The sequence below is a fragment of the Lepisosteus oculatus genome, chromosome 12, assembly GCF_040954835.1.
Source record: "Lepisosteus oculatus isolate fLepOcu1 chromosome 12, fLepOcu1.hap2, whole genome shotgun sequence".
NCBI lineage: Eukaryota > Metazoa > Chordata > Actinopteri > Semionotiformes > Lepisosteidae > Lepisosteus > Lepisosteus oculatus.
Window position 1 is genome coordinate 17,646,922 of NC_090707.1, and position 24,950 is coordinate 17,671,871.

The window sequence follows — 24,950 nt, forward strand, 5'->3', positions numbered from 1 at the left end:
ATATATTAGTAATCTGTGTAGGAATGCATAGAAAATGAGTCAGCAAGGACTTCAGAAATTCCTTCGAACATTGATGAAATGTGTGTGAAGAAGTCACCTTAAGGGAAGCAGGCCATATAAAAAAACGTCAGTGAACTTAATACCTCACATTATGTCAGACCATAGCACATCATGAAGAGGAAGTCTATTTCTGTGACCCAGATAAGAGCTGACATGACGGAGGCTGGTGAAATTCAAGGAAGCAGATAATGGTTGGAAGATCAGTATAGATAGTTATATTGATCGCTATATCTGCTACATTGTCCAGGAATAACAATGGTGGGTCAATGTGGGTCAGTGGTTAGACTCAGTGAGCCTGTGTGCTTGATGATGTTCTCATAATTAAGTACTTTGAATTTCTCCTGTTCATATACCAGCACGTCTGGGATGTTCTTAAATATGCTCTGCCTCCAAGTGGTATCCTTCCAGAACTATTCCAGAGCTGGGCATGTCCCTGAGAGAACAGAATGCAATCAGAATTTCTCATTTTATATCACTGTCACGTTTTGTTAGCTTCATTTGAGGTTAAGGGCTTAATGTAGACTCACTGTCATGATGGTTCATTTAATTATATTGAATAGTGCATTAGTCACTTTTCCTTCCTTTTATAAATATTATGGCGTAACTTATTACGTTATGTACACACAGACACATTTTTTCCCTGTGTGGATAAAAATAATTTTGTTATATTACATTGAATTGTTTCGCGAGTGCTTGTTTCATAATGACCCCTAGCGGTTGAAATTGGGGAAAAAAATGGTTTTCGTCAAGGCAGAAAATATATCTGCTTCTGATAGACAATCGAACGTGGCTCGAACGATTGGAAACTACAAACCAAATTCCTGCCTGTTTCCATTGGAGAAGCAAGAATACCTAAAAAAATAAAATAAAATACATTGTCAAACACTTGGATTGTAGTTAATAAATGTCAGGCGAGTCACAACTCGAATCTGACTCGAAGCCTTGACTATCACCACTGATATGGTAAATTCCGTTTTTAAATTACTTTAAAAAGAGATTATTATTAAAAGTTACAGAATAAAGTTGGTAATTGTGTTACTAAAGACTTTTCAAAAAAAGTTGAACTGAAAGTCATTGGAAAAACAGCTAGAATATATCTATTTTCTATTAAAAAAAACTGCTGCAGTCAACTTGTGAGTGTTAAACCCTGTAAAAATACAATCAGACTCAGACAGGTTTTGTTTCAATGTTAAGCCTCATCCTTGGCTTCTAAAGCACCATTCCCTGATTCCCCCCAAAAAACACTGCACAGAATTATATCATTTTGTACAATTAAAGTTACACCAACGTAGTGGAAAGGTGAGACTGAAGTGACCCTGTGCAGATAAAATAATAACTGTTTTGAAGTTCACTAAAATTTTCTTTACGTCAATGTGCAAGGAAAAAACCTGTTATTTGTGGCTGGTCAGAGATGATGAGCGTGCCTCTGTTTTCATTGTCTCCTACCACAAGGCTCAGAGTTGAAACCTATGGACAGCTAAAGTTAAGGATGAAGATTATTGCAATTAACCCAAACAGAGTGCAGTCAGAGTATAGATGGATTTGGAGTAAGCAATTTATTTTTGGTATCCTTTTGGTGAAAAACAGTTTTTGACCAAGAAAAAAAAACACATCAAACGACAGCAAGAAATGTAACGCTGCTTTCTAATTGTTTCTGCATTTCGTTATAATAAACACAGAATTACTTAACTAGAAACAAGCTTCAAGAATATGGGACACATTACAGACGTAATTCTTCCATAGCCAACTTATCCTTAAGGATTTCCAGGCATTTTCTTGAGGGATTCCTCCGTTCTAAGCTATACTTTACTCAATTTGATGTGCAGCTTTGGTTTGTCTTCCTTCCATTCATTCATAAGATCCTAGATAGGCAAGGTCACAGAAGTGGCATATAAGCCCCTTCCTTGCTGCTTGTCCTTCTCTAGTCAGATGTCTTTGGGCAAATGTTTCTGGCTGCACTTGAAGTATCTCTTCACGGACTTTCAGACCTGAAAGGAGTATTGGCTATGGGAAATCTTACTGCAGAGCAAAATTGCTTTGTTGCTGTATTTTCCAGTCCCTGTGCATTATGGGAGCTAAGACCACTAAACTCCAGATGGCAGCTTAGTGCCCAAAGCTGCAGACAACAACAGCTCTCTTGCAACATAACAGTTATCCCGGCAAACACATTCATGGTTTTGCCAAGAGCTAATTGGAAACAAAAGCTTTATTTTATTACCAACTCAGTTGTTTCAATAAGCTTTATGAATTTGCTCCTCCCTTTGTCAATCCTAACATAAAACCTTTCTGATTTTAAGTTATATGGCTGCCATAATCTTATTTATATATAGACCATCAATCCATCCATTTTCACTCCGCTTTTCCTGGTAGGGGTCGCGGCTTTAGTTAGACTGGAACATCTTAATTGTAATATCACTGAATAAATGTAGTTAATCAGGCTTTGTTAAAGAAAATCTATTCCAATGCCCACCCTCTCATCCATCGTCTGAGAGCTGTTGTTTTCTTGCAAGGGTCAATGCAATCCTGGAAGCACAGGGCACCAGATGAAACTACTGCACCTTCTTCTTGGGACACAGGCCCACTGTGGATGATGGTGATGGTGATGAATCAGCGCTAAACCCTACATCACTGTGTCACTCCCAGAAACCAATTATTTATATATATCATTTTTGACCAGCGTGAACAATCTCTTCCCCTTGGGTGATGGAAAATGCCCCAGCTAGAGCACTAATGACAATCATGTGTTGGTCACCAAATTTTTCAATAAATTTAAACAAACTTCTGAAGAGCATGCCTGAATTGCAGGAAAAGGACCAGACAGTTTGAAGGAAGTTAATCTTTTCAGTTGTAGCACTGTAAGAGAGAAGGGAAGAATTTGTTGAGGGTTTCAAATGTTATGTTTACTGAAAAAGGTTGAATGACACAGTGGTGCAATGGTTAGCATTGTTGCCCTCTGATCCTGTATTGGATGAAGCAGTTAGAAAATGGATGGATGGAAAAAGGTTGAAACTCCTTTCAATTTTAGTCTAGTTTCCAAAACAGGATTCAGAAAATTTTAATACAATTATTTTTTACATGAAGGCTATGGATGTTAATTTTTTATTGTCTGAATAAATGAATTGGAAATTCAACCCCATTCTTCAGCAGGTCAGTGAGATCTCAAACAATTGTACCTGGTTGGCATGGTGGTCAGTACTCCTCTATGTTTCTCTTGGTTGTAGTTCTAGCTATCCAAGGGCACCTTCTGTGTGGAGTTTGCATGTTACACACATTCATTTTCTTATCACCATGGGACAGGTTTCCCCACTAAGGTGTTGTAGTAACATTCGAGATAGTTCTGCTTTGCACCATGTACCTCTTGGGTTAATCTCTGGATCATTACAACCTTCTAAAAATATAGCTGTTTTTGAAAGTAGATGTTTGTCCTCTTTCAGAGTCTTAAAATAATCAGTATTTTAAAGGTTTTATGTCTACTACAGAAATTTACTACCTTCACTTATACTGTATATGTTTACTCATTTGATTAAATCCTTAAACATTTTACATTGGTACATATGGAGAGTAGTTTTTTAATTATTTAAAACTTTGCAAATGAGTAGCACCAGTAGTATTGGAGCACAGAAGGTAGTCTACTTTCTTATACTTGGTAAAAGTGTGATGCCAGTATATTGCTTCTGAAATTTAATCTGTTAGTTACTAGGTAATTATAATACCCTTTTATAATACAGTATTTTATACAGTAAATACTTTTGTCAAGACAAGACAGTACTGTATGTGAAGTCATTGAACTATAAGGACATACGAAATGTAACAACCAAGAGGCATGTAGTTGACCCACTGAGTTTGCTTGCTAGTAGCTTTTTTTAAACAATCTATTTCGATTTATTCATTTTAGCTTTTCACAAGAATACAAAAGTGAATGCAAAACACTTGTAAACAAAATGTGGATATATTCAGTGCAGGGGTCAACCTCGTTTCCCATTAGAAAAGTATGAAAAAAATAGAATTTAAATAACAAAAAATCAAGGGAAGGACAGAGATAAGAAGAAACAGTAGCAGAGACTGAGACCGGCATGTCAAGAAAGAAGCTTGAATACCTCAAAGCAAGATACGAATGGCTTCCAGGAGGAATAAGCTGTGTCTTGACTCACAAATTCTAAATTTAAACTTCTGCTAATGAAGCATCTGCATGAGATTCCTCCTCCAAAGGGCAAATAAGGGGTTTGTTTGTGTTTTTGGCTGCAATCAATTATACAGTATATGTTTTGCATCTAGGCCAGAGTGTTACACTGCAGCCTAGACAGATCAGTTCCTTTATCTTCAGCCCCAAACTGTTTGATAAATGGGGAGAGATCAAATATGATGTTAAGGAAATAAAATAAATGGAAGGGTTAAGGGAATACGAAAAATTGATTATGAATAGTTAAGAAAAGTCTTTTTTTCTGAAAAGTGAAATAAGTAAAAAGACCAGTAGTTTAAGTCTTGTTTAATAATGTTCTAATATGTGGTAAAGTTTGGAGCTAACTAGTAGCTATTTTGTTTGAGGATTGACGGATACCAGAAGATTTCCTTGCCTTTTCCAGACTCCAACAACCCCTTTTGTAAAAAAAATGTCTCACTGTTGATTCGAAAGAACCCAAACCGGTTGGCTCTTTTAATACCTTTCGGGATTTGGAATTCTTGTATGAAGTCCCCATAATCTTCAGGAATTTCCCAATTCCTAATTTGTTTTGGAAAAAACGAAGCAACAGAAAATTCCTTGTAGAAAATGTATATTGAACATTAGTGTGCCAGCTAGACAGTATTTCTTTGCAACTCCAATACGAATTAAATATAAGAACATAGGAATTTCCACACAATGTTGTATGGCATGTTACATTGTAAAATTTTGTATTCTAGGTTGCAATTTTGAGGGATTAGTAAATCACAAGTACGCCTGTTTAAAGAACTAGCATCTAGTGAGTCATAACCAAGAGCAGCATTTTAACATGCCACTTCAGAGTCATACACAACCCTTCTTGTATGATCCAAAGACGCATTTATTTTGCATATTTATAGTTACCATTGTAATTAACATTTTTGAAAATCCTTGTGAAAATCTCTGTGTCTTTAGTTCCATTACACTCTGTGGCTGACAGGGGCTTTTCTTGTTTTTCTGTAATATACCCAGACCTCTTGAACAGCATTCCAAAATAAATCAGGGACTTGAACAGATTGGGTGTTTTTATACCTCGCAGACTTAAAAAAAATGAAATGTATCAAATGTTTTTAGAAAAGCACGGTCTATCTCCCTTATTTGCTTTGTTTTCACATGTAGTTTTGTAATCTTAATTTTTATTATGATTTCCATGTTATGCTCTTTGAGATGACAGCTTTCATAGGTGATATTATCATCATCATCACCGACATACAATTAAGGAAACGGTTAAGGCTTTTATTAATAACCATTCCAATTAAAATATTATGATTAGACTGTAGGTCTGGGGTGCTGGATTACAGTACATACCGTAAACAGTCATGCATTATTTACCATTTAAGTTTTAAATTCAGACTCAGTAGCTCAAAAATATTTAGCATAGTTATAAACTTACAATAAAAAACTGCAATAGTACTCAATGAAAAAATTGTTGAAAGCCAACGAGTACAGTCATAGTTTGAGGAAACAGATCTAGAAATTCTGTCAGCAGTGTGCAAGTAAAACGTATTGACATGCTGCAATTAGTCACGGTTTGAAAGATTTCTCCCTAATGATAGAGGCTTTTACCCCGCATTTTTACACGTACCTGTTAAGAAACTCACTTCGCCTCTACCTTAGCTTACAGTGCAGCCCTGTGTCTGCAATCACACTTTAAAAAAGTGCTTTTGCAAAGCGCGTTCATGAGGACGCGTTCACGATTGGCAGCTCCACGTCGACATTCTTCCAGCTGCAGACTTCTGCACAGAGCAGGCAGACTCGGAGGTATACCGTTGTAAAGGCTGTGTAACAGTTCATGTTAAGACTTACGAAGGCCGACATTTCCAATATCCACAGATAAATTGTATACCGCCTCTTTTGTTTGTCAGCATTCGACTGTTACTAGATCAGGTATTTGCATGTATGTTCTCCTTCACTGCGTGTTTGACTACAGCTGGCGCCCATAGTGTTCACTTACTTCAGCCAGGTATGTATACTTCCTTTATGTTAAGTGTTCCTAAAAGTAAGCAGTTACATGGTACTGTATTTCATTTATTGGGTACGGACTTTACGGTTTTTTCTTTTTTCATTTATTTTAATACGAAGGTGATGGACACTGGCATTCCTTCAACTTCTAACACAGTAAGTAATATTCCAAAATGTGCACGACAAATCTGCCTTAAAAGTGATCACATATTTTGCAAAGAAGCATAAATCTATTAGACACTTTTATTGATCTTTTAAAGTAATTGTAATTTTCACAGCAGTGCAGTTTGCGTTATACCGTATGTGACAGACGGCTTGAAAGAAAAGTTCAGAACAAAATGCACTTGTTCTGGAAGCTGTGGATACAACTGAAAATGTGGATTTTGGATTTGTCTTGAGTACCCGACTCTATATTTGGAAAGTTTAGACACGTCAGCTCTTCTACATATCGGCTCTCACAATTGTTAACTTCACAACCTTGAAGACAGACAAGGTGGAACAAGACTGTTCTATTGACTTAAGTCCATGGACAAAAAGTCTTTAAAGGATCTGAATAGACTTTCATTTTATTGTTCTGAACGTTTTTTGAGCAGTGTATTTTGAGTAAAAGCTATTTTATACGTGCAGTGTCTGCGTGTGTGCTGTAATAATAAAAACTAATAATTTCATTGAACACATTGAGACTTTTTCCAGGCTCTGAATGTGTTAAAATATGTGATGGAACAACAGAAGGTCTTTAAGTGACTGTGTCTTTTTAACTAGTAACCTGAGCCCATTTTCCAGCTCCAGATTACTTTTTAATTTATTTAGTCTTTATTGCAATGGAGTCTATATCTATAATTCTCCTCTACCTTCCAATTAGGCCTACATTTAGTACTTATCAATCAATTTTCAAATGCCTGGTATAAATATACGTACTAATTGCAACCGCTAATTTATTCTATCGGTTTCCAGTAAATTTGGGGCTTTAGTAAGTGCTAACCAGAGATTATAACCTTTTCTGATGCCTTTTATTTTTCTGTCATTGCTTTAAAGGTGCTGCACTGGGGGACTTCTGAAAACCATTAACCTGGAAGAAAACGTGGCCGCACAGTGGCTTTCCAAGTAAAGTTCTGTAATACACTTAGACTCTAATTGTTTGCAGTCAGTGCATTACAGAACTTTGTTTTGGGAGTTAATGCTCTGGCTTTGAGGAAATAGTACCTTTGGAGGTTGTGGTAATGATGCAAAATGTATTATTTTTTTCATCCTACAGTACACTGCATTTTTCATCAGGGTTCTTCACTTTTAGATAATTTGAACTTCAGTCGATTGAAAAAACTTTATATTGAGAATATATGTCACAATAAAAGCACAGACTTGTGTGTTTATGTTCCAGTTATTGCTGGCTTGTATTGTTAGAAAATCTTCATGCAGATAAAAACCCTCATCAATTTCATATCAGTATAATATGATGAATAGAGGGTGACAGATGAAAGAGTAAAAAGTATTCGATCAATGTCAAAATTCACAAGAAGAGTAAACATAAAGCCAAATGAAGAAAAATAACCACATTCACACATTCTTACTTCTGAGGGATTTCTAATTAATGGGCTTTGCAACATAAATACAAGTAAATGCAGCAGTTGTCAATAAATAACTAAGATATTTAATGGCAAAGTAGAATTCTGAAGTTGGCAAGCGACTAAACATATGATGCGAAAGACCCTGGGATCCTCACACGTATGCTAGTCTCATGTTTGGAGAGACCATAACTGAACTGGGATACTGAACAAACCAGGCTAGTCTGTTCTTAGCCTGTGGTCTTTCAAATATACATTTCTAATTATTTTCACTGTAAATAAAATGCAGATTATAGTCATAATCATAGAAAAACCAAGGTTTCTTCTTGAAATTAGGGTGAAGAAAGGTCGACACAATCTTTAAGTGAATGTGTCTCGAGTAGAGCACTCACCCTGCAGTTTGTGTGGGTTCAAATGCCCCATATAGGGACGGGGACACTATACTGTAAAAAAGCTGCCGTCCTTTGGAGGAGAAGTAAAACTGAGGTCCTGACACTCAGTTTTCTTTTAAAATTTCAGGGCATTTCTCAGAAAGAGTTAGGGTGTTCCTGGTCAAGTGTCCCCCTGGACTTTACCAGTCATGTCCTCCTAATCCGATTTATGAATTGGCTTTATTACTCTGTTCTCCTATCCACTGATGGCTGATGTGTGGTGAGTGTACTATGAGCACTTTGGCTGCCTCCACATCATTCAGATGGGTGGTACACATTGGTGGTGAAGGAGGGCAGTGAAATCTCTCTTCTTTGTGAATCAATTTTTTACTATCTGTAGAGTATTCCTGGTGTCTGGTTTAGTAATTTTGTTACTTAGAAACACTTTTATGCTCTTTGGCTTCTTCAGGTATTGATAGTTGCCCCTGTTCATATGATAGCCTAAACTATAACATCACACGACCCTGTAAAGTGTTCACAAATGTTTGCATGATTAAGCATCTTCCCACTTTATGCTGTTTCTCACTTCCATACTCAGATGCAGTATATATTACCATTCCAGATACAAGTGCGATTATTTAGGTTAGTTGTTACACTGCTGCTTTCAGGACATTTATTGCTAGGGAGATCAGGGAGGCTAGTTTTCTCACTAGTTTCTGGAAAATAAAATGGCTAAATTGTTTGCAACGGTCATAAATTGGGTTTAGGTATTGTAAAGCTTTTTACAATCTAAATCTAAAATAAAATATATTATTAGTATATGATGAAATCTGCTTTGGACCCCACCATTATTACTCAGCTTGTTTTGAAACTTTAATTACATATTACAATTTACACATATCAGTCAGAACTAATGGTTGTTTATCAAAATGTGTTTTATTATATTTCCAGAGCAGTAAAATGTGAAGAGATCATTTCCCGGAACATTTGTAATTCATTATTTCTGCACTAGAGTGCTGGATTTAAGAGGTCTTGTGCAGTATGAAAACAATGGAGCAATTAATTGTAAAGTTCTCTTGTTTTTCCAGCGTAACTGAAAAAAAAACAAAGCTGGATGTCTTGCTGAACAAACTCTGAACAACTTTTTAATTCTGTCTTGTATGAGACAGCATCTTAAACACGTTAATTCTCTTCACTTTCTTGTATTCTGTTGCAAACACATTGTAAACTTTTAATCTGATAATAATGGTGGAAGACTGAAGGTGAAAAGTCATTGGTTATTTATAATCCTTTAAATGACTGTGTAAGTGTGTTTTTGTTTTTAATTCTCTTGTCATGTAATCCAATTCATGTGCCGAAGGTCAGTTCTAAAAGAAATGTAATATTTTTTGTAACAATAATGAATTAAAGCTTTGCAAGATTTCTGCCATTAACTAATAAATCTTCCAACAAATTTGTTTGCTTTCACAAACCAAGGTGTCTTTCACTTTTGATCTAAAGATCATCACTATCACACCATTATTTAATGGGTATCTGTACACACATTGGAACCATAGTACTTTATTATCCTGTATAAATCTTGGATAGAAGATTCAAAGTAAAGTACAGTACACTGTCTTCTCTGGGTGTTTATTACATTGAATTTACACTTATTTTTTATATACAGTATTATTAACTTAGTACAATTTACAGTCACTTTGTATATGAACTGCCACACAACAATAATATTAACTGCAGCTGCCACATCACAGATTGTTCCATAAGGATGGAATACGTTTTAATTTAACATTGAGTAGTAATTAAGAAATAGCTAAGACATAAGACATATACAGTTGTTGTCAGGTTGGTTTTGACTAAAATAACATGCTATGTGGTTGACAATACATGGGATTTTGTTAGGCATGATTTTAAAGCAAAACTGCCAGTTTATCACAGGGTAGCTTTTACATATAATTAGTCTGAAAAACTGTCAGTTTCCACTACAGTGAGACTATGTAATAAAGGAGAGAATTGTTTTTTTGTCATTTAACCACAGTATATTCAACCTAAATGTGGGATATTTCAGAAATCATTTATTGTTTTTAACCAAATGCATTGTGGGTGTGAAACGACTTTACAGTTAGGATAATTTAATTTTCCTATATAAAAAGAAAATGGTTCTAGTCTGACGGTTCTAGTCTCAATAGTCTGTTAAAAGTCCTTCTTTTAAAGTGGTGAAAAGAGTTATAAAATCCTTGAAAATAGTTTTTTATGTTTGCAAGTGAAAATCAAAGCATGCACATTTTACTTAAGGAAGCCAAAATATAAGTAGAATTACATCACTTTGTCAAAACAAGTGATTTTACTTTTCCCTAATTTGAACAAGAAAGAATTCATTTTTCAGGACAGGATTACAATTGATATATATTAATTGATTCTCTGCACACAAAGAGGTGATGCATGGTAAAGGATTAGGTATTTTTGCTTATTAAATGTGGCAAGCATTCCATAAAGCATCCAGTTATTCTGATCAATCATATGTTACATCTCTCAGTACACCATCTTATTTCTTTGAACATTTCTTTGGTATTGCCCATTGCAATAGTAAATGTTACATTAGATTTTACCATCTGTCAGTAACATTCCTTTGTCTAAACAAGTCTGCAGCTTGAAATGTCCATGTACTGTAACCTTTTGTATAGGTAATACACCAAAAAGTGGAGACTCATATTTACTTATTATGTAAGTGTTATAAATATAGATATTCAATGTAATTTCAGGTTTCATTTCTTTTAAAATAGTCTTCATCTTTTGTTCAGTTATTTCACTTATTTGTCATCTATTATGTGGATTAGATTTTTATGCACCTTAAGAGTACGTTTTGCCACCCTCTAATCCAACAAAAGCAGAAAAAAGATTTCTGGAAGCTTTATTGAAGAAGTGTCACCACACATAGTATTCTGAAGATCAGTAAAGAATGTGACACCAAGAGCCTGTTTCATGCATTAACTAACCACTTTATTCAATACAAGGTTATGGGGGACCTGGAGCTTATCCCATCAAGCAACAGGTGCACGAGAGAATACACAGTGGATGGAACACCAGTCCTTCACAGGGCACACAGACAAACTCACTCCAGGGCCGATTTTCCCAGAAGCCAATTAACCTACTATTATGTTTTTTGAACTGCGGGAGTAAACCCACCAGAACACTGGGAGAACATAGAAACTCCACACAGATAGCACCTCAGATCCAGAATTTGACCCAGGGTTACAGCACCCTGAGGCATCAATGCTAACCACTGTGCCACAGTGCCACCCATTCTACATTTACTTTAACTTCAGAATTCACATAAAGTCTTTTTCGTCTGAAATCTTTATGTCAACATTAGAAGAGCAGTAACAATCAGCAGATCAAAACAGAATGCAAAACGAAAATGAGCAAAATTTGAAAAGTGGTGGATATATACAGGACAACCCTTTTAATTAGGGGATTTCATAAAAAAAGATGTAGCCTGTACTATACTACAGGTTAAATTACAATTTAAGCAAATTTATGATTTAGAGTACGATGTTTTCCTGTTACATTAACAGTATTTTCCTGTAAATTTCCCAATGCACGTTAGTATATGTAATTGGTGTACCTATTCAAAATAACGATAAAATAATTGAAAATATAGGACAGTAAATGTGTTTTAATACAGGTCTCTGAGTGCATCAATACATGGCAAATTCGTTCTTCTTATTAAGCCAAACTCATGACGTCAAGGTTTTAAATCTTTATTTGAAAATGAGATCAGGAAAGTTTTGTTTTTTAAAAGCTCGTTCAAACCCCCCTCCATTGTATTTGTACTGTACGTTGTTACACCCTTACTCCGCAAACAAGACTACTATAAGGGAGCTGACAGGTGAGAACTCCGATCTGCTTTCTGAAGTTGCAAGTACACACCTCGTTCGAGCAGTGCATGCTGGGGGTGAGCTCTATACCTCACATCCTAATCATCACCGCTGACCTTTGACAGCCAGCCCAGCCTTTCCCCTGCACAACACGGAAGCAGCATGGCGTCTAACAGCTCCGAACGGCAGCAGATTGCACAGCAAAGGTTGAGAATCATTGCTGGCCATTTACAAAAACAAGCAAACAGGGATCCGGCCCATGTCTTGGCAAATGACTGTAAAGGAGAAGCTGCCGACACAAAGCCCGAGAAAAACAGGAAGATACCGAAACGGAGGTGGGTGGGGATTTGAGAGGAAAGGAAAACCGATGGCATGCTACTACTGTTCGGTTACGGTAGTTGTGGTTTAGTGACAGCTGGATATTAAAAGAGTTCCCCAACTTGTGTGTAAGACTGAACAAGACTGCGATCAATATTTAAATCGCCGACTCTACGTAACTAAAAAGTCGAAAACTATGTTGCTTTGGCGTGGCAATGAACTTCGCAGATTATGTAAATAGAATATTAAGTCTGAATGGTTTCTGGACAATGTGGTCTTTCATTTTCAAACAAGAACGGGTGCAGTGATGCCAGATTGCTATACTCAGGCCTGTGAGAAATGGTTTAATATGCACGTCCTCTTACGGTTTTGTTGCTCCTATGTGGACTATTCCGCGCTGGTTAATAATTGCATTTCAAACAAAGGACGCGCCCAAAAAGTTTTGTGGGTTAATTATGATAGTCGCTCATTTATTAATTACTCTGCAAGGAATTAGGTGTTGAGAACACGATCCTTAATGGTGTAATTAAAAAAACAGTCCAATTTCCCTCTTTTTTTACGAATATGGTGTGTGTAATTGCACACAGTGTAATTTGTCAGAATTACATTTCTGCCTAGATAGAGATAGTGACGTAAATATAAACTGTTAACTATTAAAACTCGAGTTGTGGTATTGCTTTAAAATTTAGAATCGCAAAAAAGAACGATTGTATTACGGTAGCTATACAACTAAATGCTTTGATTCACAGTTTGTGGTTATAAAATATTCATTTTGGAATTAGAAAGATTTCCGTGTATCACTGCTGGTTATACAACAGAGAAATGATATAAGTCCAGTATTACTCACCCAACTGTAATGTTAGGTGTAATTTAAGGCAAGTTGCTTCAATACCTAAGAATTATAGTGATGTTGGGAAAACGTACTTTTGGGTTTAAATATAAGATGTGGTTTTCCTTGCAACATCAGTTTGATTGGCAGCAGTTTTGCAATTCTAGTTAATAATTTGAGTTATGCGGGTAAATATAATGTTTAAAAGCTGAAAGCTGATAGGTCAAAACGCCCGGTGGTCTGATCGTTGAATCTTTTCATATTGAAGGGATATTTAGAATCAGAGTGACATCTAGTGTTAGATATTTGAATAGTGTTATGAAAATGTATGGTACTGAAAATATTTGCGTTCAATACTGTATTATAAACCCCTTTAGTTCTGGTGCTTGATGTAAAATCTCCGACCGAGTCTAATGCTGATCAGACTTTAAGCTACCAGTGTAACGTGCCTTGTAATTATAATATTCACCATACAGTATAACTCATAGTATTTTATTCCTTTGTATCAGTAACATTAATTAGTATGTTCTGTGAAACCAAGTTATTTGCAGGTGTAAGGTTCTTGGGGTTTCTTCCCTTGTCGCTCCTGTCCTGCCAGTTCGCCCCTCACTACCTGGGCGCGAACCTGGGTCTCCGGCGCTATACGCAGGGGTATATTCGTTACACAGGTGATATAAAACCGTATCAAGATTTCCTGCCTGCCTTTTTTGCAGAATTAACAAACACTGTGATTAAATGTACTGAAAATCTGTTGTTTTTTAATACTGGATAACCAGAGTACATAAGCTTTTAAAATGACAAGAATGTCAACAGTACTGTTATTAACTACAAGTGCTGCATTTTGACCAGAATGAAAGGGCCTTGTTTCGTTTTGGTATTGCTTGTTTGAAATAGAGAAAGCCTAAACGTTTTGAGAACGTTGTCTGGAAATGCCCTGCTGTATTGACAAAACAGAAGCAAGAGCCTATAAATACTGTATTCATCAAGATAAACATGGCTAGCTGCATGTTATTTGTTTTTACTTTAGTGACATACTGTAGGCTTAAATCTTTAAAATTCTTCACTGTGCTACAACATTGAAATTAATGGTCAGGCCACATAGTTTTGAAATTAAAGAAAGGTAAATCCTTCATCAGAATCTTAGGGTTTGGGGTAATGAAACAACCGTGAGTTTCTAAACAATTTTATGTTATGACTTCAAAAGGCTTAAACTTACAACAACTAAAATGCTGTATGCATTTCTTGTAGCCTTGACATTCCACACAAGTTATTTTTGTACATTGTGTTTTCTGTGATCCAAAGGTGTTGTGCTGTATGAACAAAAAAGTTCTTGTTTAAGCTGGTACTTCTACTGCTGATACTGATAATCTATATTTTCTGGGGGGATAATTGTAGTAGTAAATGGATTCATACAGCTTCATTGAAATAGCTTTATTGGCAAGACAAGCTTGTGTACACCAGGTTTGCCAAAAGAAAACACTAGTGCTGTGAACAGTGCAACTAGGTATAAATATTATTTATAAAGAACACTTGCATGCTTTATGTTTACATAACATTTACAGAACTGTTTGGTAATATGTACACAGTATATAAAACAAAAGACCTCAAATTCAGTTTCTAGACTTCCTCTCAGTCTATGGCATTTTCAGAAGCCGGTTTTTCTGTTCTTTCTTCTTTGGGATGGGAATTTTTGTTCAGCATTTGTTTTTCGAAGTCCTGAGGCTATGTAGCAGGATTATCACTACGTACTGTTCTCACCGTCCACAGTCTCTGATGTCTCTCTGGTTTATGCTGTCCTGGGCCATTCTTGTATATTGTGGACACCGAGTTTGTGTTTGTGTAGGGTTCGTCTCTGCTTGAGGTCCTTTATTCAGATGATATATTGTGCCAGTGACTTTCCTAATCTCTTTGTAGAGTATAGTAGTGCTCTAATAAATATTCTGTGATTGCGTGTGTTTGATCCTATTTCTCTGACTTCTGAATGAGGGCCTTTTGCCTACCCACTGAAGTTGCAGTTTTGTGGCAGTATGAGCGAGGATATCTTCTGTCCCACTGGATTCCACTGTATTTATGCATGCTCTTCTCCACAGTGAGTACTATTGTGAAGTTCCTTGTACACAAGGGACTTTAGGATATAGTTGGATGCATATGTGTTAGCTCCATCTGATGTGACTATTTTATACCAGCAGCATTCATGTTGTCTCTAGAATTGATAAACATGTCCTTCCTAGATGCCACTGGTTACCTTTGTGTGAAATTTGCTTTAGCTGAGTATAGTTGCATATTTGTAATTTTAACAGGCGTGTCAAGAAAACTGTTATGCAAATTACAGACCTTGTGTACTGTGTTGGACTCTCTAAACTCCCGTTTCTCACACTGTATGAATTAAAGGGACATGCTACAGAACATGTGATTTTATAAGGGCGTTTTAAATGATGAAACATTCCAAGTGGCAAAATGCAGTAAGTGTGAAAAGGCAGAGAGAGACAGCAATGAGAAGAGAATGTGCTTGTGTATATCGGCTTAATCAGTGACCACATCACAAGATGGATACTCAATAAACCAGGGAGAATGGTTAATAGTTTTAATTTTAGGGTTTCAAAAATGTGGAATTGAATGTGAATGAAATATGTATGTTAACACTGTGTTTTAAAATGTTCTTTTTTGAATAAAAGAACCTGAAAAACATTTTCATATGAATGCTTAGATCAAATGGTTTTTCTGACATTGGATGGTTCTTTGCACTGTTAAAATTAAAGTGCTATATATCTTCCTTTGTTTTTTGTCAGTTTACATTTGAGCGTAGGCATGCTCTTCTGCCCTAGTTATGTTAATATTCCTTGTAAATTATAAGATAAAGTATTTAATGATGATTTGTCTAAAAAACATGTGTGAAAGCCAGTGTTTGGGATAAATCAAAATATTTCCCAGCTTTTTAAAAAAGACTACCCCAAATCATTTTACTCTTCCTTCCTGTAGGCTGGGGAACATAATATATTTTATTGAAAATCTATCAGAACTGGAAGTTTGGAAAACTACAGTACTGTAGTACTACCCTTGTGAATCTTTCTTCAGAAAGATGTTGTAATCTTTATACAGAATAAGCCCTTGAAGCTTTAAATTGAGCTATATGTTATTTTTATATTACCAAAGACTTTCAGAAAGGCTGTTGCAGGATTTTTTATTGTTGGTTTAAAATTTACATTTAGTGGACACATTTTTAAGATTAACACAAAACGAGCTTCTTTTTTCAGTGTAAAGATAATTGTGGCAATGAAGGTCTTGAACATTTCTCCGAAATGTAGTCTTTGAACCCCTTCAAAAAGCACCTAATTCTGATGCCGGGTTTCTCTCAAGTTTGTTTTCAGCAGAATCAACAGATTGAGACCTGTGTCCTTGCAGTTTTTTGCAGTTTGACTTTTGTGACTGCAAACACCTTTAAGCTGATTAGTGCCTACAAATAAAAAAAGTTTCATAGTTCATGTCAGCCAACTTTTGGGATCTGGTGATACAAGCAGCTTTTTCAAAAAGTAAATTAATCATTGTTGAATTTAAAGCAATCGCTATTCATCTGTAATTAAGCAAATAAACCTAGATAAATGCAATTTGATCTTTAAGTTAAAGATCACGTTGCATTTATCTAGGTTTACTTGGAAATAGAAACAAACCGGGCCTTCATTTTCCTGAACCTGTTGTTTGCATGTATTTTAAGACCAATTGTAGTTTACTACCTGTTTTGAGAGGACATTAGCCATTTATGCACATGTGGTGAAGTATCACTGGAGTTGGGTGAGTTTGCGTTAAGATATCCTGTGAGCCTTGTGGCTTGTTTGCTTCCTGTGAACTAGCGCTGTTGTCAATGAGGGCTGTGTCTTCCTCTTGCACTCGGGCGTGCCCAGTGCCTACCTACAGTACATTTGCTTTGGTGGTGTTCCTGTAATAGAACCTTGTTGCTCTGTTAAAGAGTGAAGGTGAATATTATGTGCTTTTGGATGCATCTGTGATGCTTAATTCACCAACTGACTCGGTTAAAACTGAGAACCAGAAGCACTTTGTTACCTAAATCACTGTGGGAGTATGGAACGAGCTACCCAGCTATGTTGGATGAGATCTTAAGATCAAGGTAGTATTAACTACCAAACCTACCAACTAAATATATAACTACAGAATGGCCTTTTTCCTGGTCTGTGAGCCCTAATTTTCCTTATTTGAAAAACAAAATGATCTGTTTATTTCTTATTGTTCGATCATGTAAAACAAATATTATCAAAAATTAGATCCTTATCTTACAACCCATGCTCTGTCTCCTGCTTGTACTATCACAAAGTTTGAACCCCCACTGGTTTTTTTAATCACAAAAACCAGTGATAGCATAATTTAGCTCTTTGCAGGGCCTAAAATGCATCTACAATTAATGAAATAATGGTGTTGGCAAATGATTTTTTTCATGAGCAAATCCTGTTAGGTTATTATTCAGGGTCTCTCTAATGTTTTCCTTAATACTTTTCAGAACATTATTTGTCTTGCACAGGATCAATCACAGACCTGTGTGCAAATACACTTGCAAACACCATTCAGACGGTTTTAAGATTTTATTTCCTTGTGTAAGTGGGACTTGATCTTTAGTTCAACAAGCCAATGTCACAAAACATCTTGTAAAGGCATTTGTATGGAAAAGTCTGAAATCTGAGCAGCCAGCTCCTTATACTGTAGGTTCTGAGATACTGTATGACTGTTTATATTGAAAAATGAAAAATCATGCTGTGCTTTCAAAAGCTAATAATTTTTAGGAAAGATGATACAGCTACCATAATTCCCATTCAAATAGATTTTAGTCATAGAATCTAAAATATATAGACTACCCACACCCAATTAGTTATAGAACAAATATCATTTTCATATTTAAACAGTGGCATAGGGGGTGAAAAGGAAATGTCTTTTAGCAGTGTTAAATGGGTAAAATAAAAAAGGAATGGATAGTTCCTTTTAAATTATATAATATAGTTATATAGTATAAATTGTATAAAGTTCAAATTTATACAATTTATACACAAGGGAGTCGTAACGGTAATGCAGTTTTGGATAAAATATAATTATTTTTCTAGTCATAATTATATGGAGAAAGAAAAGCATGTTTTTTGCACATACTGTAGAATTGCAAGTTCGGGACATATGCTGTTCCAATTTAGGAATATAAAGACATTTCTTGATAAATTGTATTTTTAAAGATTATTTTGCATGACTTTGGTTGTGTTTACATATTTCTCAGGACTTTGGAGTTAAATAGTACTATTTATCATTTAATAATTGTACATTTTACGTATCTTGATCCAAGGCAATCTTATTATTCCTCCCAACAGTTTATCAAATGTAAATACCTACTTATGATGTATACTTTTTACTGAGTGGCTAAAGATACACCAGAAACAATTCTTATGTTGGTTGACATTTTTATATGTACAAGTAAATATTCTTATTTGCAGTTAAATACAGTACCTTAGGCCAAATAAAACACATACCCTCCATCCCAACACAGGTAAATGATCATGCAGATGATATGAAAGGGAAAAAAATGGTTTTGAGCTGTTTTAGAAGATGTTGGAGCTTAATAAGAAATTCAGTGATTCAAAGATTTGTCTCTTCTATTTCTGGTTTCATAGGTCTGTACTCCCTCTCAGCATTACTATTCAGAGAAGGAACAGGAACACTAACATAGGCTGTAATTAAAGGCACATGGTATCTATCCATCTGGAAATTGATGATTTAATTATCTATAACATCTGCTGATTGGGGGTCTGCAGTAACAGTGTTAGCCACCCCTACTAAATGGTTCAATCCTGATACTGTTGCCTGTTGAAAGACAGTAAAATAAAAATGATCAAGTGGCTTCTTTTCTCACAAGACATACGGTATATGGACTGAGAAAATGGACTATTCCAACCCCACTGTATATGCATAGGAAGAACATGAGAAATTCAATTTTCTGTTGCTTACAAGCAAAATTACATTTGAACAACTATTATATTTAAAATGCAACTAAATGATGCAGTGAAAATTATTGTATTTAAGAATTGAAATCCAGATTAATAAGAGTGAAACCTACAGTACTCCTATATGCTGAAAAGGTTTATATTTAATACTTAACCATTTTAATACCACATAAGCAACCTGCCTTTTGCTTTCCTGGCCACCGAACCAAATGGTGATGAAGGTTATATGAGCAGTTACAGTGGATTTTCATCTACGGGATTAAAAAAGTATTATCTATCTATCTAAATGAGATTGGCACCAGTATGCTTGGTGCAAAGATCTAGAGACAATGGGGAAAAAAGAAACATTAAACCAGGACGAACATCTTCAGGTAGCAGAGACAAAAAGAGAACCCATGAGAAAAAAAATGTGGTTATTATTTCTAAATACATTTCTGGGGTGTTAGGGACAAAATGCAGGAAATAGAAGTTATTGCGCTAACATGCAATTACAATTATTTTCAATAAATAAGCTAGAGAAAGGAAATCAGAAGCGAGAGAACTGTTAAAGAACATACTGTAAGAACAGTTACAAATGAGTGGAAGCCATTTGGCCCAACTAGCCTGTTTGGTAGTTAATAGCTAGTTGATCCAGTGTATCGGCTTCAACAATATGGCGGAGTTCCATTCTCCCACGGCCCTTTGGGTAAAAAAAAATACCACTTGTTCTGAGTTTTAAGTGCACTTCCTATGAAGTATACTTATCAATGTGATAGAGTTTGAGAGAAGTAAAATAGTATAGAATATATATGGAATCGGAAGAGAATGAATGGAGTCTTTTTAGAGGAAAGTACTGTGAATAAAAGGCTAGAAAGCAGTTGTGGCTTCATAAATGAATTTAGAAACTAAAGAAGACGTATGGAGTTAAATATGTAAAGAATATAAAAAAAACCACAATCCATGAATTGCACGGATTAGAATGAATTGCATGCACGGGTAACTGAGAAATTGCATTGCAAGCTAAAACAAAAGCAAAATATCAAATTGGAGTGATGTAAGTGTTCGTGTACCACCGGGTAATAGGATCAGAACTATTTTACATTGTATATCCATATTCTAGGTTAATTTTGTAAAATGGTGAATTTCACAGATTATACCAGAAAAAAGAGGATTACAAATCACTATATACGTATATTGGAAGCAGGAAAAGAAATTCAATATGGAACAACACCTGGCAGATGTTATTTAAGGGTGACAAGAGTAGACAAACTATTGATATAAGATGAGGAAACACTGAGCTTGAAGAAGCTATCTTGAAAAAAGTCTTGTTTTTTTTTAAAGAATTTTGGGAAATTCAGATGTCAGGCTAGCACGATGGCTGTCTTGCAGCGCTGGGGCTCTGGGTTCAGCTCCTGAGGTGCTAAGTTTTCATTTTTCCCATGTTTGTGAAGGTTTGCTCTGAGTTCTCTGGTTTCCTTCCACAGTCCAAAGACAAACACGGAGGTTCTGTAAGAAAACTGTCTCTGGTGTGAGTGTGTGTGTCCTGCAGTACCGTCCAGGGTGTAGCCTGCCATGCGCCTGTTGCAATGAATAAAAAATGAAAACGGTGTTAATGGATGTATGTTGAAGTTGTGCAATGCACTAGAAAGACCTGACAGAATATTGTGTGCAATTGTGGTCAACATGTTGCAAAAAAAGTCCAGAGAACAGCAATTGGATATATTCCCAGGCTTAAAGGGAAGTCTTTCTCTGTCAGGATAAAAAAACTGAATGAACAGGACTGACTACTAGGGACTCTGACTGACTACTAGGGATTTATTTTTTGAGTAAATGATATTCCACATCCTAAAGAGAACTGTAGACCCACCATTGAAACACAAACCAGAGGACACCAATGGAAAATATAGGGAAGTACTTTTAGAACAGAGATGAGGAGGCATTTTTTAATGCAAAAAATAAAGTTTATAAGGTCTGGAACAAGTTACCTACTGTATCTGTGTTATCAAAGCCGAAAACTGCTTTTTTCAGGAAGTGGCTTTAAGATATCCTTGTACCACTTAGACACAAACTAGATAGGCTCCCTGTCCTTCTTCCATTCATAACCTTCCTTATGTGTTTTGTCCATTTCTTGGCACAATAATACCTTGTAGAAATGTAGAAATACATGCAGGCTGGTGTACGAAAAGGCTTTATTGATTAATACCTTTTATTTAGTGTTGTTTATTGCTTGCAGCCTGTGATAGAAAGTCAGACTTTTTAAGGAAACACAATGATTCTAACAATAACCTGAGCGAAGGAACTCAAAGAGAAATAGCTATAAATTGTGCTACTGTGAGCTTAAAAATTAAATGATAGAAAATCAGTAACGTACAACCATCACTTCCAAATGTGCAGGTGACATCCTAGTTTATGAACAGAAATATAAATTATTTCAAAAGTGTATGAAGAAGAATGGAAAAGATAAAGGATTCTGTGTTGAGATTAAGTGCTATTTTGAGTTGCCCATTCTAAAATAAGAAAAGCTTCTCCCAGGAAGAGCATGTGCCTTTTTCTGTGTTTATGAAGTGCTGTGGAGTTTTCTAAATTATGTTATTGGTACTTAGGAGCAAGCGCTTAAGGGTGCATTTGTGTCTTTTTATTATTCTCCCCTGTTTTTGTCAGTGTACCCCAGGGAGTCAGACTGAATAACAATAATGATATAGGGATCAAAAAGGGATACACTAATTGGAGATTGCAAGTTTATACAAAGAAATTCTTTGTGAAAACTCCCTGAGAAAAACATAGGACCTCTTGTACATGTTTACACGGCCTGGATATTCCTAAACAAAGATGCATTCTTTGGTGCATCTTGATTTAAAAGGCTATTGGTATTCAATTCAATGTTGGCTTCTCAAGTGTCAGTAATAGGAGTCATTTATATTTTCCAATTTTGTATTTGTGAGTTTTCGAATGATAGACTGAGTGTTAAACAAAAGGGTCTTTAAAATGAAAAATGTTTTACCTTTTCTAAAGATGGACTCCAAGAATTACAACACTGTACTGCACTTCCATTTGCAAACTAGTTGCAAACAAGTAATCATAGTTGATACTTTAACCCATTTGCTGTAATTGTACATGAAATCTAAATCACATGAATCACTAATTCTCAGTAGAATGAATCCATATTTATCATCACTATTTAAAGTTTCATAACTAAGAAATATCAACTGAAGTAAAAAAAACAACTGATGAATAGCATTGTTCTTAATGAAGGGCAATGCCACTTTTGTATGTAGGGCACGTACTGTGTCTCTGAAGAAATCCTCCATCTCAAAGTTCTGAATGATGGAAATTGCATCGAAATTAGCTGCCATTCATTAAACAAAGTGGAATGATGCCTGAGTATGGAGAGCCGATGATCCAGTCTTTGTGTTGTGAATTTTCTCGTGATGTACCACAGCCAGTGAGGAAAGACATTCGTGTGGTACATTTTTCCATCACAAAACTGAAAACCTGACAACCTGCGATATTGTTGGCATAATGGTAAGGTAGAACGCCGTAACCTCTGTGAATCTGTTACAAAAAACAGAGGAGTGGTTACAAATGAGAAATACCCCTTTAGCCTTTTTGATTGCTATTAGTTTTGATCCGAGAATATCGTTGAGCCCTTTCTTGAGAGAAGCGACCTTCAACAACATGCTAGTCCACGACACCTGCATCTCTGTGTATAAACAAGTGTCTCTCATTCTCGGTTTTAATTGCACTTGCAAGTCATTCTCACTGCGTCTGAGGACTTTGACTACTTGAACTGGGTCCCCTTGTAGACTTCTCTTTTCAAGACTGAAATATTTAATTTAATTTATCTTGTCGGTGTAGGGCATTAATTAAAGTGTACAGAAAAGTCATTGTAAACATTGTAATAAAAATCTAGTGCTCTTTTAAGAAGTGGACTATAGAAGTCACATTCACTTCTGTTCTTAGCTCTTCTACAGGCAGTTTGTCTTTCTGTTAATGTGGTGTGTTTTATTTTAATGGTGGCAGTCACTGAGACTGGCTGAACAAAAGTCTGTCAGGTGTTGTTTTAATGACTTGCTTGTCATTATTGTGCAGAAAAAATGTGAGCATTTGTTTGTGAGGCGGTGGCAGTTAGTGATAAGAGGGCATTCATTTTTGCAGTTGATTATGCAGCTTATTCATTTTCAGCGTTACAACTGGTTTTTCATGGTTTTGTTTTTGCCTGAAGGTGATGCTTTGCCTGATGCTGACATGATCACCAAGAGACTATTATAACATTTCAGTCAGACCTGTATTTAAAGACGACTCGCAGGACAGGCAAAAAGGTTGCCAAGTACAAGTAATGTCTTGATACCAGTTAGTGAATGTCTCATTGTTCTGTTCATCTGAAATGCCTTTCTGTAACACGATACGGTTATGAACGTTGTTAAAAATTATACAGTATATACACAAACCTGCTGAAATGTACAGTTATAGGGTACAGATAGGTGGCAAAAATAGTAAATAAAACCAATTTTACTGTTAGTACTGTAAGTGTTTAACTTTCTCAGCTCTCATTACAGCAATCAGTTGTTTAAAGATGTGTTAATTACATCATTAAGGTAAGGAGATCCAAAAAACAGATATTTTAAAACTGTGTACAGTATGTAAAATACCATAAATTGCAGTTTTAACATTTTTACTCATTATTCAGTTAAAAAATCAGTTTTATGTTGAATATGCAATAATTTGAATTATTTGAAAATGGATTCGTTTGAAAGTTTTTTAAATGTTTTGGCATTACTGTGGACTTCCAGAAAAATAATTTATTTCTCTGTGCTGTTTTGTTTTCTATTACTAAGTAAATTCTTTAGTTTTGTGCTTGTGAAACAGGGACAGTTCATCTCAATACTTTGCATTATGCATGACATCTTTCACTTCTCATAAATGCTTTGATAAAAAGGTGTTCAGATGCATTTTTTTTCCCATATTGTTCTGATTAGTTATGAGCGCTGTTCTTGTCAGTTTGGGGGGAAAAACAGTTGGGAATGAAACTATAAATGTGCTATGGATTACACTAAAGGCTTGCTTGTCACTGCCTGTTACTTGAAGTGATTGCAGTTGATATTGCCTTGTTGAGAGCTGATAGGATTTTGTTTGCAGCTTAACCTTGACAACAAGATTGTGGTGTGCTGAATATTCTGATGGACCAGTCCCTGCACAGGCCATGGAAATTGTGACTTGTAGGTTTTAAATACAAAATGTAAATATAAAAAAAACAAGTAACGGATTTTAGGTCTAAAATCCAGTATTTGATTAAAACATTTAAGTTTTCATTCACTGTGGGCAAAAACAGAACTGAAGTCTGGTGTGATATGTTGCATGTGACGTCAAGGTCTAACCTACAACACGTAAAAGGCATTGCTTAAGATAAAACATTGCAAAATCAAAGATTATTGTGTAAATTTCATGGATTAATTCATGTTTACTTAGCTGTTGAGCTTTATTGCAAAGTACCGTTCCATCCCTTTTTCTCACCACTTCATGGAATTCAGGGCTGCAGGACCTATTCCAGAAAACAATGGGAGCAAGGTGGCATACTCCCATACTCCATGGGACACCACCTACCACAGGGCACACACAGACACAGACACAAACATGCAGGCACACGGAACCAGGGCCACGTTTTCCAGGAGCCAGTTAACCTACCCATATGCCTTTGGACTGTGGGAGGAAACCAGAGCACACGGAGGAAATCCGCAAGAACATGGGGAGAACATACAAACTCCACACGGATAGCATTCCAGGACCAGTACTGAGCCCAGGGTGCCAG

The 24,950-nt window shown here is 35.8% G+C and overlaps 1 protein-coding gene and 1 long non-coding RNA gene across 2 annotated transcripts in view; both read left to right on the forward strand.

Annotated features, from left to right (window-relative positions):
• The first annotated feature begins 6,010 nt into the window (after positions 1-6,010).
• LOC107078788 (uncharacterized) lies at positions 6,011-9,615 on the forward strand. The gene is made up of 3 exons (XR_001479758.2): positions 6,011-6,221; positions 6,341-6,376; positions 7,256-9,615. It is a non-coding gene; the product is annotated as an uncharacterized lncRNA (long non-coding RNA).
• Positions 9,616-12,140: 2,525 nt separating this feature from the next.
• agps (alkylglycerone phosphate synthase) overlaps positions 12,141-24,950 on the forward strand; it is a 55,085-nt gene continuing 42,275 nt past the window's right edge. Inside the window, exon 1 of the mRNA XM_006636488.3 lies at positions 12,141-12,363. Coding sequence (XP_006636551.1) covers positions 12,191-12,363 — 173 coding nt within the window. The 5' untranslated portion in view covers positions 12,141-12,190. The remainder of the gene's footprint in view (positions 12,364-24,950) is intronic.